This window comes from Silene latifolia, chromosome Y (genome assembly GCF_048544455.1).
Source record: "Silene latifolia isolate original U9 population chromosome Y, ASM4854445v1, whole genome shotgun sequence".
Classification (NCBI taxonomy): domain Eukaryota; kingdom Viridiplantae; phylum Streptophyta; class Magnoliopsida; order Caryophyllales; family Caryophyllaceae; genus Silene; species Silene latifolia.
Window position 1 is genome coordinate 338,522,804 of NC_133538.1, and position 17,351 is coordinate 338,540,154.

A 17,351-nucleotide genomic window follows, 5' to 3' on the forward strand; every position below is an offset into this window, starting at 1 on the left:
TTGTTGTCACAATTCGTAAAACTTGAAGCCCTTTTATCTTTCGAAATCCTTCACGTGTCTCTCATTTTTCAAAGATAAAACTTCAGATTTTTAATAGGAGTTGGCCTTCAATAAAGAGTGGTTTGAATTATTATTAATTTCAAAATATTTCCTCTTTATGCAAATTTGACCCTTTGGTCCTTTAAGAAAACAAGAAATGCTTTTTGCCATTTTAGTGTTAACTTGTCATCATGTGACTTGTCTTTTCTCTTTTTGTTTTCTGAATTTGCATGAGCTTTTAAGGATATCTTTCAAACACTCTTTCTCTATTCTTGCCTTTGCAAAATAACCTTCTTTGGTGAAAGGTTTGAGTGGTTGCTAAAGCTCTTCACATGTGTGGTCTTTGACCCTTCAAAACCCTAGCAACCTCCTCACCCTTTCCCTCTATAAAAGGCGAGCCATCTCCTTCATAAAATCCCAAGACTTTTCTGAAATATCTTCCAACTTTGCAAATTGTTTTTAAAAGCTTAAAACCATGTGTCTTTGCAAAAACCTTTAAAAGTCTTCAAGTTGTTACAGTCATGGCTACTGTTACTTTAATATACTAAACTCTCTTGCTTAAGAATTGTTGATCTTGTAAAAGTTGTCCATCTCTATTCTTTGCTAAGAATATGTTAGTGGAAACTTGATCCTATAACATTCTAAGTGTGTTAGTAGAGTTTAGGACGGAGAAGTCTTTAACCCTTGGCAACCGGAGTAGGTTGTGAGTTGGCTTGTCATAAGAAGGGAGTAGTTCTTGGACACGCTTTACAACCGGAGTAGGTTGGTGTCTTTTATTGTACGGGTCTTTTAATAGTCGGAGTAGATCATTAAAAGAAATCAATAAAAAGGTAGATTAGACGTAGGCACTTGAGTATTTGCTGAACCAATTCAAAATCCCGTGTTTGATCTTTCTTTTATTTCCGCTGCTCTTTTATTTTGTTTGTTTTGCTTTGCTTAACCTTAGAAGTAACAGTTCATCATACTGTCACATTTGGTCTGCAGTCCGTATTCCATAAACTGAGACAAATAGCTACACTCAGAACAGTTGTTACTTTCATACTTCAGCAAACATTTATTTTAGTACTCGTGTAATCTAGCAATATTACTCGAAGTATTACTTTATCTCTTTTGTTCTTGGAACTCACTTTAATCAATAAAGTTGTAGTTACAAATTTTTAAATAATACCTAATTCATCCCCTCCCCCTCTTAGGTACTTGAATCCATAAACTCAACACCAAGAGACTTAGAAGTTACGACGTCATCACATCACATCACAGTAGAAGAGATTCCTGACGAAAATGAAGAAGTTGAGGCCGACGAGGCCTCTGAAGTATTTGAAGACGGGGGGCAATCGACTGTGGATGAACTCAAGGAACTCAACTTGGGAACGACTGAAGATCCTCACCCTATTTATGTTAGTGCTCTACTGACTAAAGAAGAAGAAGAAGAAGAGGAGTACTACAAGTTATTGGCCGAGTACAAATATGTCTTCACTTGGATCTATAAAGAGATGCCTGGACTCAACCCAAAAGTTGCAGTTCATCGTCTGGAAATCAAGAAGGGCATCAATCTAAAAAAGCAGCCTCAACGCCGTTTCAGGCCGGAGCTTGTACCTGAAATTGAAAACGAAGTCAACAAACTCATAGAAGCAGGTTTCATTCGTGAAGTCAAATATCCTACCTGGATAGCGAACATTGTCCCAGCCATAAAGAAGAATGGACAATTGTGCATATGCGTCGACTTTAGAGATCGTAATGATGCATGCCCGAAGGATGACTTCCCTTTGCCAGTCACAGAGTTGATGATTGACGCAACCAGTGGTCACGAAGCACTCTCAATTATGGATTGTACGGCTGGTTATAATCAGATACATATGGCACCTGAAGATCAGGAAGCAACGGGTTTTCGAACCCCAAAAGGGATCTTCTGCTATACGGTCATGCCGTTTGGATTGAAGAATGTTGGTGCTACGTACTAACACGCAATGCGAAAGATCTTTGATGACATGTTGCATAAAACAATAGAGTGTTATGTTGATGACGTGGTTGTCAAATCAAAGAATAGAGAAGACCATATCAAAGACCTTTGAGCCGTCTTTGAGAGACTTAGAAAATGTCAACTCAAGATGAATCCACTCAAGTGTGCATTTGGTGTCACATCTGGGAAGTTCTTAGAGTTTGTGGTCATGCACAGAGGCATTGAAATTGACCAAACAAAAATCAAAGCCACCAACGAAATGCCGGAACCAAAGACATTGAAAGAGCTGTGCGGATTGCAAGGTCGTTTGGCATACATTCGAAGGTTCATATCTAACCTAGCAGGACGTTGCCAACCATTCAGCCATCTCATGAAAAAGGATGCTCCATTCCAATGGGATGAAAAATGCAAAAATGCTTTTGATAGCATCAAGAAGTACTTGACTAGTGCACCAGTGCTAGGGGCACCAATTCCAGGGAAGCCGCTTATCCTCTACATCGCTGCACAAGAGAGCTCACTGGGGGCAATGTGTGCTCAAGAAATTGAAGATCGCAAGGAGAGAGCACTCTACTACTTGAGTCGTACCTTGGTGGGAGCTGAATTAAATTACTCGCCCATAGAGAAAAAAAGTCTTGCTTTGGTGTTCGCAATACAGAAGTTGACGCACTACATGCATGCGCATACCATACATGTGGTCTCAAAAGCTAATCCAATCAAGTACATACTCTCAAGACCAGTCTTGTCAGGAAGACTTGCGAAATGGGTTGTGAAAGGTCAAGCTATCGCCGACTTCTTTGCTGATTATCCACTACCAGCAGAGTGGGAAATTTCAGATGACCTCCCAGGAGAAGAAATCTTCTACATGGACGTTCTACCTCCATGGCAGATGTACTTTGACGGTGGTGCGATAAAAGACGGAGCTGGAGCCGGAGTTGTATTCGTAACTCCACAAAATCATCTCATGCCATACTCCTTTACGCTCACTCAGTTGTGCTCAAATAATAAGGAAGAATACCAAGCTCACATACTCGGCCTCCAAATGGCGATCGAAATAGGCGTTAGAGATATGGACATCTACGGTGGCTCGAAGCTGAGGGTCAACCAAGTCCTTGGTGAATATGAAGTGAAAAAGGAAGACTTGATTCCCTATCATCAACAGCCATTACAACTGCTGAATCAACTTGACGACATCCATGTTGGTCATGTGCCAAGGAGTGCCAATAAGTTGGCTGACGCGCTTGCTAATCTTGCAGCTACTTTAGCACTGGGGCCAGAAGAGTCTATGAAAGTCCCAGTCTTTAACCGTTGGGCAGTATCTTTGCTTGGAGGGGAAGAAAACGTAGATGCAACTAACATGATCTGTGTCTATACAGCTGATAAGGATGACTGGCGCCAACCTATCATTTATTTCTTGGACCACCAAAAATTACCTGATGATCCTCGACACAAGTTAGAGATATGTCGACGTGCCCCAAAGTTCATTCACTATAAAGGGAAACTCTACAGACGTTCTTTCTCAGGCCAATGGTTGAGGTGTCTAAGCAAGGACGAAGGTGCTGAAGAAATGCATGAAGCTCATTCTGGTATTTGTGGCGCTCACAAATCTGGGCCTAAACTTCATGATCGTGTAAAAAGAATGGGGTATTTTTTGCCGATCAGGGTGCAAGATTGTATGGACTTCGCAAAAAAGTGTGATCCTTGTCAGTTCTGTGCAAACTTCATACACCAACCGCCAGAATCGTTGCACCCTACTGTTTCTTCATGGCCTTTTGAAGCTTGGGGACTTGATGTTCTAGGACCTTTTACTCCAAAGGCTTCAAATAGACACGAGTATATTCTCGCCAACACTTACTACTTCTCAAAATGGGCAGAAGCCATCACACTCCGGGAAGTCAAGAAAGAAAATGTTGTGGACTTCATTTGAACCCGGATCATCTACGAGATATGGTGTACCTCAAAGATTACAAGTGACAATGGGAAACAATTCTTCAACCATATGATGACAAGTCTGTTGGAGTATGTGTCCTCAACAATAGTACGATCACATGTTTAAATCTCAAATTAAGAATACACAAGGGATGATTCATTTATATAGTCAACTGATCATCATTAATCGGTAATGATTGGCTAACTAGGGTTTGACATTACTGTCGTTTGACAGTGGTGATTAGTTGATCCCTTAAGGTCACACCTAAAGAACAATTCCCTTAATAGACAAATTGATTAATTGTATGACAATACAAGTTAATCAATTCCTTAAAAATTGAACAATTCGGTTGTGAGAGAGAATGTTTATATCTTATTGTAATTGGATTAAATAAGATTTATTTGATTAATTAAAATACTTTATTACTAAAATTGATTATTGTTTGTGAAACAATTGAGATAAGAATGAATGGTTAATTATAATTACAATATGTTGTGAATTATAATTATATGACCCATTTTATTTACGTGATCAAGAATCACTAGTCAATTTGTTGTATGTAATTTAATTAATTTATAAAATGATATTTATTTGATAAATATGCATTAAATTAATTAATAACATGTAACATACTACATGTGACATATTGTGTGACAAATGACAAATTGACAACAATAAAATGGTAGTCCATTTTATGTGAATGGACCGAAATGGAGGGAGTAGTAGTGGGTTGTGGTTATATTATTTTATGTGATAAGAATAGATTAATCAAACCTACTCTACTTATTTCTTACACACAGACATATTGATAAGAGAAAAAGGAAAAGCAAAAGATGCTCTCCTTGGCCTTATGCTAGCCGGCCATGACCCTCTTACACACAGACATATTGATAAGAGACGGACACTGCGACGGGCCTCATACTCTGCGACGGACTTTCCGTTGCAGCCTTTTTTCCCATACCGCCAAATTTTCTGACATGGCGGGAAGGTCTGCGACGGAATTTCCGTCGCTATATTAAAATAATATTAAATTCTGCGACGGAAATTCCGTCGCTGCATTAAAATAATAATTTTTCTGCGACGGAATTTCCGTCGCAGACTTTTTAATGTGTCCAGCTGTACACCTCTAAACAGGCTGGAAAAATAATATTATTTTATTCCTGCGACGGAAATTCCGTCGCAGAATTTATTATTATTTTAATTTTGCGACGGAAACTCCGTCGCAGAAATTCTTTATACGGGCTGCAGCGTAAGCCTTCTCCTTCATTATCACTCTTCAATTATTTCGTCTCCGTCAATCACAAAATCCCAAAATTCCGTCTCCCTCAATCCCACCACCACCACTCCCACCACCACCACTCCTACCACCACCCTACTTCCCAAATCACTCATATTTCTCCTTTCTCTTTTCCCTTTTCCCTTTTCCCCTTTCTTCTTCTTTCCCCTTTCTTCTCCTTTCCCCTTTCTCTTTTTTTTTTCTGCCGCCGCTGCCGCTGTTCCGCCGCCGCCGCCGCTCCTTTCCTGCCGCCGCCGCTCCCTTCCTTTGTCTCCTTCTCTTAATTAATATAAGTTTTGTTTAATTAATTTTACTTTTGATTAATTAGGGTTTATGGATATTGTTTTGATTAATTGTGATTAGTTTAGGATGCTTAGTATTATTAGGATTGTTTAATTTAGTTGAAAGCCAATTTAGGATGTTTAGAATTGTTTAGTTTAGTTGAAAGCCAATTTAAGATGTTTAGGATTGTTAAGTTTAGTGAAATTTAGTTAAAAGCCAATTTAGGATGTTTAAATCAATTTTATAATGCTTAATTATGTTTTAGGGAATTATATTTTTGGTTTGCATGAAGTGAGCTAAGTATTTCAAAGCTCTTTTAAATCGATTATAGTTGATGGTAGTGAAATTTTGATGTAAATAATTAAATAAAATGAGGCTACTCGTCATTGAAGCAATTTTGATTTCATCTATTGCTCATAAAAATAGAGAAAAAATTTCATAAAAATGTAAGAGTAGTTAATTTAGTTTAGTTAAAAGCCAATTTATGATATTTAAACCAATTTTAGGATGCTTACTCTACTTTTGCTTAGTTTTATAAGGTTTATTAGTAATCATTAAGTTTGTTTTGATAAGTTGTATTTTTTGTGTCATGTTTATTTTTTTTACAAATATTAATTCATCTTATGCTTGTGTTGTGATTGTTAATATATTTTTGACCTAGTACCCGTTCAGGGATTACACATTAGGTGTAATTCTTGAATAGTCCCGTTTTGGGATCGTCTTTTGAATCTTTTATGCCATTTAGGTGGTAAATACTCAATTTTTTTCTTGATTGTTATGAGACAAAATTTGGTTGACATTTCCTTTAATGTTCTCCGAATACATATGTTGAGTGAGAATTCATTCTAAATAATGTATTTGGAGAACTGTAAGGAAGTGCTGCCGAATTTTTGTCTCATTACAATCAAGAAAAAAAATTGGGTAGTTACTAATGGTATGAAAGATTCAAAGATGGGTTTAGGTTGGAGAGATAAGGACCCCAATACTGAAAGTATTTTTTTGCAGGTTGTGGTTGTGGTTGTGGTGGTTGTTGTTGTTGTTGATGTTGTTGTTGTTGTATGAAAAATTCAAAGATAAGTTTATGAAAGCTCTTACCATTTTTATTAATAATTTTTATTTACTAATATATATGTAGATTTGCAATGAAGAGATTAGAACGAAACTGGATGTATGAAAGGTTGGATTCCAATAAAAAATTAAGGAAGGAATTCGTAATAGGGGTTAATAAATTCATTGATTATGTTAAGCAACAAGACGAATTCATTAGAAATAAAGAAATTAGGTGTCCATGTAGTAAGTGCAAAAATAAAAAGTTTTTAGTTGAACAAGAAGTACGAAAACACCTTGGTCTAAAGGGTTTTTGTGACAACAATTATGATTGGGTGTGTCACGGAGAGAAATTCCCCGTTGAGGAAGAGGAAATGACAATGCCCTATGACAATCCTTATAGGGATATGGTAGAGGATGCGTTGCACGATAGCATTGATCAAATTAGGGAAGAAGCTCTTAATGCCGAGGTGGTTGATGAATCTCCAAATCCCAATGTATTAGCCTTTTTTCAAATGTTAAAAACGTGCCGAGCAACCTGTCTACGAGGGATGTCGACTCTCATTGCTACAGTCGGCTGCAAGGCTTGCCGCTCTGAAATGTGAACACAACTTAGCCCATAAATGTGTAGATGGTTTCACGTCACTCATGGGAGACCTTCTTCCTCAAGATCATATTTTGATGCGTAACTTCTATGAAACCAAAAATGTTCTCAAAGCTCTTCAACTTCCTCATGAAAAGATAGATGCATGTTTTAATGGATGTATGCTTTTTTGGATGGACGACTCTCTTCTCGACAAGTGTAGAAAATGTGGTAGAGCTAGGTACAAAAGTGCAAAGAATGCAAATGGCAAAAGGGTCCCCGAAAATTTCTTAAATTATTTCCCAATAGGGCCACGTTTGCAACAAATTTATGCCACAAAAAACCTCGCGGAACAAATGCGTTGGCATTATGAAAACCCCCGAGTTAGTGGGACAATGTCTCATCCAAGTGACAGTGAGGCGTGGAAACATTTTGATCATCTTCATCCTTCTTTTGCATCTGAGCCTCGGAATGTTAGACTTGGACTTTGCACCGATGGTTTCTCGGCTTTTGGGCCATTCGGGAACACATATTCATGCTAGCCGGTGATGCTTACACCTTACAATTTACCACCCTGGCTATGCATGAAAAGACAATTTATGTTCTTAACATTAATTATTCCTGGACTAAAGAGTCCCAAACAAAACCTTGACGTCTATTTACAGCCTCTAATTCACGAGTTGAAGCAATTGTGGGACACGGGATTGTTTACATATGACGTGTCTAGCAAACAAAACTTCGACTTAAGAGCCGCACTCCTATGGACGATCAACGACTTTCCTGCTTATGGCATGTTATCTGGTTGGTCAACTGCTGGTGAGAATGCATGTCCATGTTGTACGAAAAAAGAGACTAAATCGACTTGGCTTCAGCATAGCAGAAAATGGAGTTGGTTTGATTGTCATAGACAATATTTAGACACCGATCATACTTTTCTTAAGGATAAAGTCCACTTTCGAAAAGGAAGAATAGAGAACGATGTTGCTGGAATGAGGTTATCGGGCGAACAAGTGTGGGAATGTGTGAAAGATTTACCAAAAATCGTGGATGCATCTGACCATGAATTGAAGACGGTTAAAGCGAAACGAATTGGGTGGTGGAAACAAAGTATTTTTTGGGAGCTTCCATATTGGAGCACACTACTAATTCGACATAACCTTGATGTCATGCATATTGAGAAAAAAAATTTCGAACAACTAATTCACACGGTGATGGATAGAAAAGACAAGACAACCTTGAACCCAACTGCACAAAAAGACATCTTACAACTTTGTTCAAGGTCGCGAAAGGTGGATTCAGTCGTTTTGAAAAAAGAGCAGAAGAAAGTGTTGTGTGATTGGATATGTAATTTAAAGTTTCCAGACGGTTATGCTTCAGATTTGAGAAGATGTGTCGATATGAATGAGTTGAAGCTACATGGCTTGAAAAGCCATGACTGTCATGTGTTTATGGAGCGTTTACTGCCGGTTGCTTTAAGGCACCTTCTCCCTAAAAATGAGTGGAATGCCATAACTGAGATTAGTCAATTTTTCAGAGACTTGTGCACTTCATCAGTACAAATTGAAAAAATAATAAGTCTCGAGAAAAATATGACCCATTTGTATTAGCATATCAAGTGGAACAAGTTTGCTATGCTCCTTATCCAAACATCAAAAGAGATAAAGATCAGTGGTCAGCAGTATTTAAAATAAAGGCAAGATCACAAGTGGATGCTCCTACTGATGAATCTATCTTTCAAGAAGATGTTAATAATGGTGATACAACATTGACAATAATTGAAATAGAGGATGAGAATGAAAATGTGGAGGAGGAACAAGAAGAAACACAAGGAGATGAAATGCAAGTACAAAATGATGATATGCAAGAGGAGGAAGATGAGGAAGAGTTAGGAGAGGAGGCTTTGAAGAAGTATTTAGAAGAAGATGATGATGAGGATTTTTTAGAATCGCTTTTTGAAAGCAACGAAAACACTAATTTAAGTGATGATGATGATGATGATGATGATGATGTCTAGGATTTATATTGGTTGTAGATGTTTTGTACCCTTTCTTTCAATCTTATTACTTTGTTGGTACTATTAGTTGTAGATGCCGTATGGCTTAATTTAATGAAATCTAGTTTGTTTTCATTCAATCTTACTTTGCCAATTTCTTATTTGGTAGCTATTATTTGATTATTTGATCTCTTACTTTGCCAATTTCTTATTTTGTTGCTATTATTTGAAGCTTTGATTTCTTACTTTGCCAATTTCTTTTTTTGTTGCTATTATTTGATTATTTGATTTCTTTCTTTCCCAATTTCTTACTTTGCTAATTTGTTATTTGGTTGCTATTATTTGATTTCTAACAATGTTGAAGAATTTAGTTGGTTTCTATGGCGTCGAGGAGACGAAGACATGGTAGTAATAGTAATGCAGAAACCAAGGACAGGGGAAACGAGAATGAAGAAATACCAAAGATTGACAAAATTCCTCTCGATTCTCTTGAGCAAGAAGGCGTTTGGTAAGTATGTTATTTTTTCGTAATTAATTATTTTTATAACGATTTATATATATATATATATATATATATATATATATATATATATATATATATATATATATAAATATTTATTATCTTCTCATTCTTTTTTTTCAGGTTCAGTGATGAAAAAGTTGTGAACTTGATATCGGATACTATTGGATGCAACTACAAAGAACATGCTCCTAATTGGAAATCGGCGTCATCTACTCTAAAGAAGGATTGGTGGAATTGGTTTGAGGTATTAGCAATTGTCATTTAATTTAATACTAGGTATTTTATTCATTTATTTTATATTTATTTACAATAAAGTTTATTTTCTAACTTTATTGTTTATTGAACAGTGGCGTGTTAGTTACGATCCCCGTGACAAGGCAAGGATTAAGAAGGCTTGGGAAGATGCCATGAAGACCCGTTTACGGCAAATGATTTATCGAGCTTATCATAAGGAAGAGCATGAAAAGCCGGATTGGATTAGTGTTGAGTTGCACCGTCAATTGAAGAATAGACCACTTGAAGATCCTAGTTTCACGCCAAGATCGGAGCGAGAATTCGCCAACCGTAGGTCGGGAAGTGACGAGAAAAGGGAAGGCGTTGGCTACTCACGTAATGGGTCGAAAAAGCACTTTGCAATATATGGACTCAATGGTAATTTCTTCACTTTTTTTTTTAACTTAGTACCTTTTTTTTCTTTAACTTTATTTAAAGTTACTAATTATATTTAACAAGTATCAAAGCTGCAAATTGATAAAGATGGGAAAGGAGATATTCCGTCCGCTTTGGAAGTGTTGGAGAAGACAAGGAAGCATGGCACAAAAGGATGGTTATCCAAAAAAACTGGTCAACTCTTCGTAAGTTACTAAAATTATTTAATTTTTAACTCATTTTTTCAATCATGATTATCTAGTAGATGGTATCTAATCTTTCGTTTTTTATTGATATAGGGTAAAATCATCTCAAAGAAAACCCAGCTTCAGAGTCAAGGGGTCGAGAACATCGATGATAATGAGATTTATATTGAAGAACATGGAGGATTTGATAAGAAAGGTAGAGTACTTGGCGCGGGAAATGCAGCACCACAAATTTGGGAGCACCACCGCCGCTCGACTGGTAACCTCTTTTCTACTCCTCATACTCCGGGTTTTGTTGGTAGAGTCGCAAAAGAGAATGCCCGACTTAAGCAAGTCGAGGCCGAACAATCTCAAAGGCTTGCGGCAATAGAAGAGTTCTTGAGCCAACAAGGTTTTACCACTCAAACTTGTAACCCCGGAGGTCCATCTCAACCTAGAAATGACTTTGATGATGATGGTGGCGACAATGCTAGGCCTACTCCCGTGTATTGATGTAGTTGTTTGTTGATTAGTAGTTATCACTCCTACCCCGTAGTTTATGGACTTATTTGGCTTTCTTTGTTGAACAGTTATTGTACTAAACGCTTGTAAACCTTTTATTTTAAGTTAATACGAAGACGTTGTTTGGAAATCTCGTCTTGAACGAGTTGTGAATTTGTCAATTGCTGGATTTTCTGTATGTTTGTAGGAAACCGGGAGTATATGTAATTGCTTTCAAAGCAATTTGGGCGCTGAAAAAGCGCTGTAAACCCACTGGGTATTTCATCCCTCCGACGGAATTAGCGACGGATAATCCGTCACAGATTTTGACTTTCTGTTTGACTTTAGTGCCTACGTGGCCTTCAATGAACAGTGATATGCGACGGCTTTTCCGTCGCAAGTCCCTATTTTGCGACGGGTTTATGCGACGCAATGATCCGTCGCAGATATTTAGCTGCGACGGAATTGCCGTCGCAAAACCAAATTTTGCTACGAAATAGAGGGACGGATTAAATCCGTCGCAATTCCGCCGCAAGATCTATTTTTGCGACGGGATTGACATATTTGGGACGGAGTTTTCCGTCGCTATGGGACCTTTTCTTTGTAGTGTTTTAACATGTTGTGTCGATCAATTTATCCCTCGGGTGATCGGGTAAAACTCACCATAGCCCAACAATATTTAATCTATCATATTGCAACTCACAAAAAGGTGAACTTAGTTGGGCTAATGTTTAAGCGTTTTCATCTTATTTCGACCAAACTTCGTAGACCCTCTTCTAGCATGCTTCACTTGCCCTATGGAATGTGGTTGTCGGTTGTGCTCAAGGCACAAGGGGTTTTAGTGAGTACTAGCTTGGGTTCTTTAGACATGTGCGATGTTATGAGTAATGGTCAAATGGGGAAAATGCTCATCAAGGTGGAAAATGATGAATTGATTTCTGTGACAATTAAGACGGATCCTGAGGTTGGGTCGTCTAGTCAAGTGAATTCGGGTAGTATGCGGGAAGTTCTTCAAGCCGTGGCTGAGTTGAGAGCTTGGATTAAGCAAGATGCTCATCAAAAGGATCTAGCCATCTCGGCTCTTGCTTCCACTGTGGACCTCATTCGTGGTGAGGTGGATATCATCTCCACTCTCGTGTCAACAAAGGAAATTGGTGATGCTGCTCATGTGGATGATGATCCTTTGGGTAGTGGCTCGGATGGTGAACAAGCTTCCTCCCCTTAGCCTATCCCTTCCTTCTCCGCCCCCTTGCCTTGCCCGTGCCCTTTTTCATTTTGTCCCACCTTGTTGTGCCCTTCTAAGACTATTTTCTTTACTTGTTATTTTAATGCTTGGTGGTGTATTTTAAACTTTAATTAGCCGTGGTGAACTATGGTGAACTTATGTTTAATCCGTATGTTTATGTTGACTTTGTTACCTTGTCACGCTTATATGTGTCTTTTTGTGTTTCTTGTGGATATTTGCACTCTAATGCCTTTGACATCCCTATCCGTTTGATGATGTCAAGAGGGGAAAAGGTAAACTCATGCTCTTAATCTCTTTGCATATTGATTAACTAATGTCTTGTCTAACCTTCTTAGTTTTGAATCTTGTTTTTGGGGCAATGTAAAATTGTCTTGGCTAGTTTGATTTTAGCTCTTGCCTTAGGTAAGGTAATAGTGTCCCTTCTATCATTTGATCTTGCTTGTTTAATATCTTGAATTAAGGTGTTTACATTGCTTATACATTCGTTTGGGGCTTGTCATCATCAAAGGGGGAATTTGTTGGGTTCCTTATATTGATGATAACATGCCCATTTGATTTATGTTATCTTAGTTTACCATTTCAGGATTAATGATTTAATCAAGCATGGATTAAGAAGTGTTGAAGTTGTTAATCATCCCATTGTATTGAGTCTTAGTGTCATCTAATGTACAAGCGAGAAAGTAGAGTATCTTAGAGTAATAGAAACAGTCAAGACGACTGTTGCTTTCATTAGTAAACAACTGCTTGGATTGTTGTCACAATTCGTAAAACTTGAAGCCCTTTTATCTTTCGAAATCCTTCACGTGTCTCTCATTTTTCAAAGATAAAACTTCAGATTTTTAATAGGAGTTGGCCTTCAATAAAGAGTGGTTTGAATTATTATTAATTTCAAAATATTTCCTCTTTATGCAAATTTGACCCTTTGGTCCTTTAAGAAAACAAGAAATGCTTTTTGCCATTTTAGTGTTAACTTGTCATCATGTGACTTGTCTTTTCTCTCTTTGTTTTCTGAATTTGCATGAGCTTTTAAGGATATGTTTCAAACACTCTTTCTCTATTATTGCCTTTGCAAAATAACCTTCTTTGGTGAAAGGTTTGAGTGGTTGCTAAAGCTCTTCACATGTGTGGTCTTTGACCCTTCAAAACCCTAGCAACCTCCTCACCCTTTCCCTCTATAAAAGGCGAGCCATCTCCTTCATAAAATCCCAAGACTTTTCTGAAATATCTTCCAACTTTGCAAATTGTTTTTAAAAGCTTAAAACCATGTGTCTTTGCAAAAACCTTTAAAAGTCTTCAAGTTGTTACAGTCGTGGCTACTGTTACTTTAATATACTAAACTCTCTTGCTTAAGAATTGTTGATCTTGTAAAAGTTGTCCATCTCTATTCTTTGCTAAGAATATGTTAGTGGAAACTTGATCCTATAACATTCTAAGTGTGTTAGTAGAGTTTAGGACGGAGTAGTCTTTAACTCTTGGCAACCGGAGTAGGTTGCGAGTTGGCTTGTCATAAGAAGGGAGTAGTTCTTGGACTCGCTTTAGAACCGGAGTAGGTTGGTGTCTTTTATTGTACGGGTCTTTTAGTAGTCGGAGTAGATCACTAAAAGAAATCAATAAAAAGCTAGATTGGACGTAGGCACTTGAGTATTTGCCGAACCAATTCAAAATCCTGTGTTTGATCTTTCTTTTATTTCCGCTGCTCTTTTATTTTGTTTGTTTTGCTTTGCTTAACCTTAGAAGTAACAGTTCATCATACTGTCACATTTGGTCTGCAGTCCGTATTCCATAAACTGAGACAAATAGCTACACTCAGAACAGTTGTTACTTTCATACATTAGCAAACATTTATTTTAGTACTCGTGTAATCTAGCAATATTACTCGAAGTATTACTTTATCTCTTTTGTTCTTGGAACTCACTTTAATCAATAAAGTTGTAGTTACAAATTTTTAAATAGTACCTAATTCATCCCCTCCCCCTCTTAGGTACTTGAATCCATAAACTCAACACCAAGAGACTTAGAAGTTACGACGTCATCACATCACATCACAGTAGAAGAGATTTGACGAGAATGAAGAAGTTGAGGCCGATGAGGCCCCTGAAGCATTTGAAGACGGGGGGCAATTGACTGTGGATGAACTCAAGGAGCTCAACTTGGGAACGACTGAAGATCCTCGCCCTATTTATGTTAGTGCTCTACTGACTAAAGAAGAAGAAGAAGAAGAGGAGTACTACAAGTTATTGGTCGAGTACAAATATGTCTTCACTTGGAGCTATAAAGAGATGCCTGGACTCAACCCAAAAGTTGCAGTTCATCGTCTGGAAATCAAGAAGGGATTCAATCTAAAAAAGCAGCCTCAACGCCGTTTCAGGCCGGAGCTTGTACCTGAAATCGAAAACGAAGTCAACAAACTCATAGAAGCAGGTTTCATTCGTGAAGTCAAATATCCTACCTGGAAAGCGAACATTGTCCCAGCCAGAAAGAAGAATGGACAATTGCGCATACGCGTCGACTTTAGAGATCGTAATGATGCATGCCCGAAGGATGACTTCCCTTTGTCAGTCACAGAGTTGATGATTGACGCAACCAGTGGTCACGAAGCACTCTCAATTATGGATTGTACGGCTGGTTATAATCAGATACATATGGCACCTGAAGATCAGGAAGCAACGGGTTTTCGAACCCCAAAAGGGATCTTCTGCTATACGGTCATGCCGTTTGGATTGAAGAATGCTGGCGCTACGTACTAACACGCAATGCAAAAGATCTTTGATGACATGTTGCATAAAACAATAGAGTGTTATGTTGATGACGTGGTTGTCAAATCAAAGAATAGAGAAGACCATATCAAAGACCTTTGAACCGTCTTTGAGAGACTTAGAAAATGTCAACTCAAGATGAATCCACTCAAGTGTGCATTTGGTGTCACATCTGGGAAGTTCTTAGAGTTTGTGGTCATGCACAGAGGCATAGAAATTGACCAAACAAAAATCAAAGCCACCAACGAAATGCCGGAACCAAAGACATTGAAAGAGCTGTGCGGATTGCAAGGTCGTTTGGCATACATTCGAAGGTTCATATCTAACCTAGCAGGACGTTGCCAACCATTCAGCCATCTCATGAAAAAGGATGCTCCATTCCAATGGGATGAAAAATGCAAAAATGCTTTTGATAGCATCAAGAAGTACTTGACTAGTGCACCAGTGCTAGGGGCACCAATTCCAGGGAAGCCGCTTATCCTCTACATCGCTGCACAAGAGCGCTCACTGGGGGCAATGTGTGCTCAAGAAATTGAAGATCGCAAGGAGAGAGCACTCTACTACTTGAGTCGTACCTTGGTGGGAGCTTAATTAAATTACTCGCCCATAGAGAAAATATGTCTTGCTTTGGTGTTCGCAATCCAGAAGTTGACGCACTACATGCATGCGCATACCATACATGTGGTCTCAAAAGCTAATCCAATCAAGTACATACTCTCAAGACCAGTCTTGTCAGGAAGACTTGCGAAATGGGCTGTGAAAGGTCAAGCTATTGCCGACTTCTTTGCTGATTATCCACTACCAGCAGAGTGAGAAATTTCAGATGACCTCCCAGGAGAAGAAATCTTCTACATGGACGTTCTACCTCCATGGCAGATGTACTTTGACGGTGGTGCGATAAAAGACGGAGCTGGAGCCGGAGTTGTATTCGTAACTCCACAAAATCATCTCATGCCATACTCCTTTACGCTCACTCTGTTGTGCTCAAATAATAAGGAAGAATACCAAGCTCACATACTCGGCCTCCAAATGGCGATCGAAATAGGCGTTAGAGATATGGACATCTACGGTGGCTCGAAGCTGAGGGTCAACCAAGTCCTTGGTGAATATGAAGTGAAAAAGGAAGACTTGATTCCCTATCATCAACAGCCATTACAACTGTTGAATCAACTTGACGACATCCATGTTGGTCATGTGCCAAGGAGTGCCAATAAGTTGGCTGACGCGCTTGCTAATCTTGCAGCTACTTTAGCACTGGGGCCAGAAGAGTCTATGAAAGTCCCAGTCTACAACCGTTGGGCAGTATCTTTGCTTGGAGGGGAAGAAAACGTAGATGCAACTAACATGATCTGTGTCTATACAGCTGATAAGGATGACTGTCGCCAACCTATCATTTATTTCTTGGACCACCAAAAATTACCTGATGATCCTCGACACAAGTTAGAGATATGTCGACGTGCCCCAAAGTTCATTCACTATAAAGGGACACTCTACAGACGTTCTTTCTCAGGCCAATGGTTGAGGTGTCTAAGCAAGGACGAAGGTGTTGAAGCAATGCATGAAGCTCATTCTGGTATTTGTGGCGCTCACAAATCTGGGCCTAAACTTCATGATCGTGTAAAAAGAATGGGGTATTTTTGGCCGATCAGGGTGCAAGATTGTATGGACTTCGCAAAAAAGTGTGATCCTTGTCAGTTCTGTGCAAACTTCATACACCAACCGCCAGAATCGTTGCACCCTAGTGTTTCTTCATGGCCTTTTGAAGCTTGGGGACTTGATGTTCTGGGACCTTTTACTCCAAAGGCTTCAAATAGACACGAGTATATTCTCGCCAACACTTACTACTTCTCAAAATGGGCAGAAGCCATCACACTCCGGGAAGTCAAGAAAGAAAATGTTGTGGACTTCATTTGAACCCAGATCATCTACAGATATGGTGTACCTCAGCGTATTACAAGTGACAATGGGAAACAATTCTTCAACCATATGATGACAAGTCTGTTGGAGTATGTGTCCTCAAAAATAGTGCGATCACATGTTTAAATCTCAAATTAAGAATACACAAGGGAAGATTCATTTATATAGTCAACTGATCATCATTAATCGGTAATGATTGGCTAACTAGGGTTTGACATTACTGTCGTTTGACAGTGGTGATTAGTTGATCCCTTAAGGTCACACCTAAAGAACAATTCCCTTAATAGACAAATTGATTAATTGTATGACAATACAAGTTAATCAATTCCTTAAAAATTGAACAATTCGGTTGTGAGAGAGAATGTTTATATCTTATTGTAATTGGATTAAATAAGATTTATTTGATTAATTAAAATACTTTATTACTAAAATTAATTATTGTTTGTGAAACAATTGAGATAAGAATGA

At 38.4% G+C, this 17,351-nt stretch overlaps 2 protein-coding genes across 2 annotated transcripts; both read left to right on the forward strand.

Annotated features, from left to right (window-relative positions):
• The first annotated feature begins 2,147 nt into the window (after nucleotides 1-2,147).
• On the forward strand, nucleotides 2,148-3,923 carry LOC141631472 (uncharacterized). The gene is made up of 2 exons (XM_074444138.1): nucleotides 2,148-2,323; nucleotides 2,426-3,923. The coding sequence occupies exons 1-2, from the start codon at nucleotides 2,148-2,150 to the stop codon at nucleotides 3,921-3,923; spliced, it is 1,674 nt and encodes a 557-aa protein (XP_074300239.1).
• An 11,895-nt stretch (nucleotides 3,924-15,818) lies between these two features.
• Nucleotides 15,819-16,880, forward strand: LOC141631473 (uncharacterized). Its single transcript, XM_074444139.1, has one exon. It carries the CDS (start codon nucleotides 15,819-15,821, stop codon nucleotides 16,878-16,880), a length of 1,062 nt encoding a protein of 353 aa, XP_074300240.1.
• The last annotated feature ends 471 nt before the right edge of the window (nucleotides 16,881-17,351 follow it).

What these genes read in the sequence shown, in the direction of transcription:
- LOC141631473 (XM_074444139.1), top strand. Translation starts at nt 15,819, where the DNA reads ATGGACGTTCTACCTCCATGGCAGATGTACTTTGACGGTGGTGCGATA.
- LOC141631472 (XM_074444138.1), top strand. Translation starts at nt 2,148, where the DNA reads ATGAATCCACTCAAGTGTGCATTTGGTGTCACATCTGGGAAGTTCTTA. An exon ending in CGTTTGGCATACATTCGAAG is followed by an intron (nt 2,324 to 2,425) that starts GTTCATATCTAA and finishes TGCTTTTGATAG; the next exon opens with CATCAAGAAGTACTTGACTA.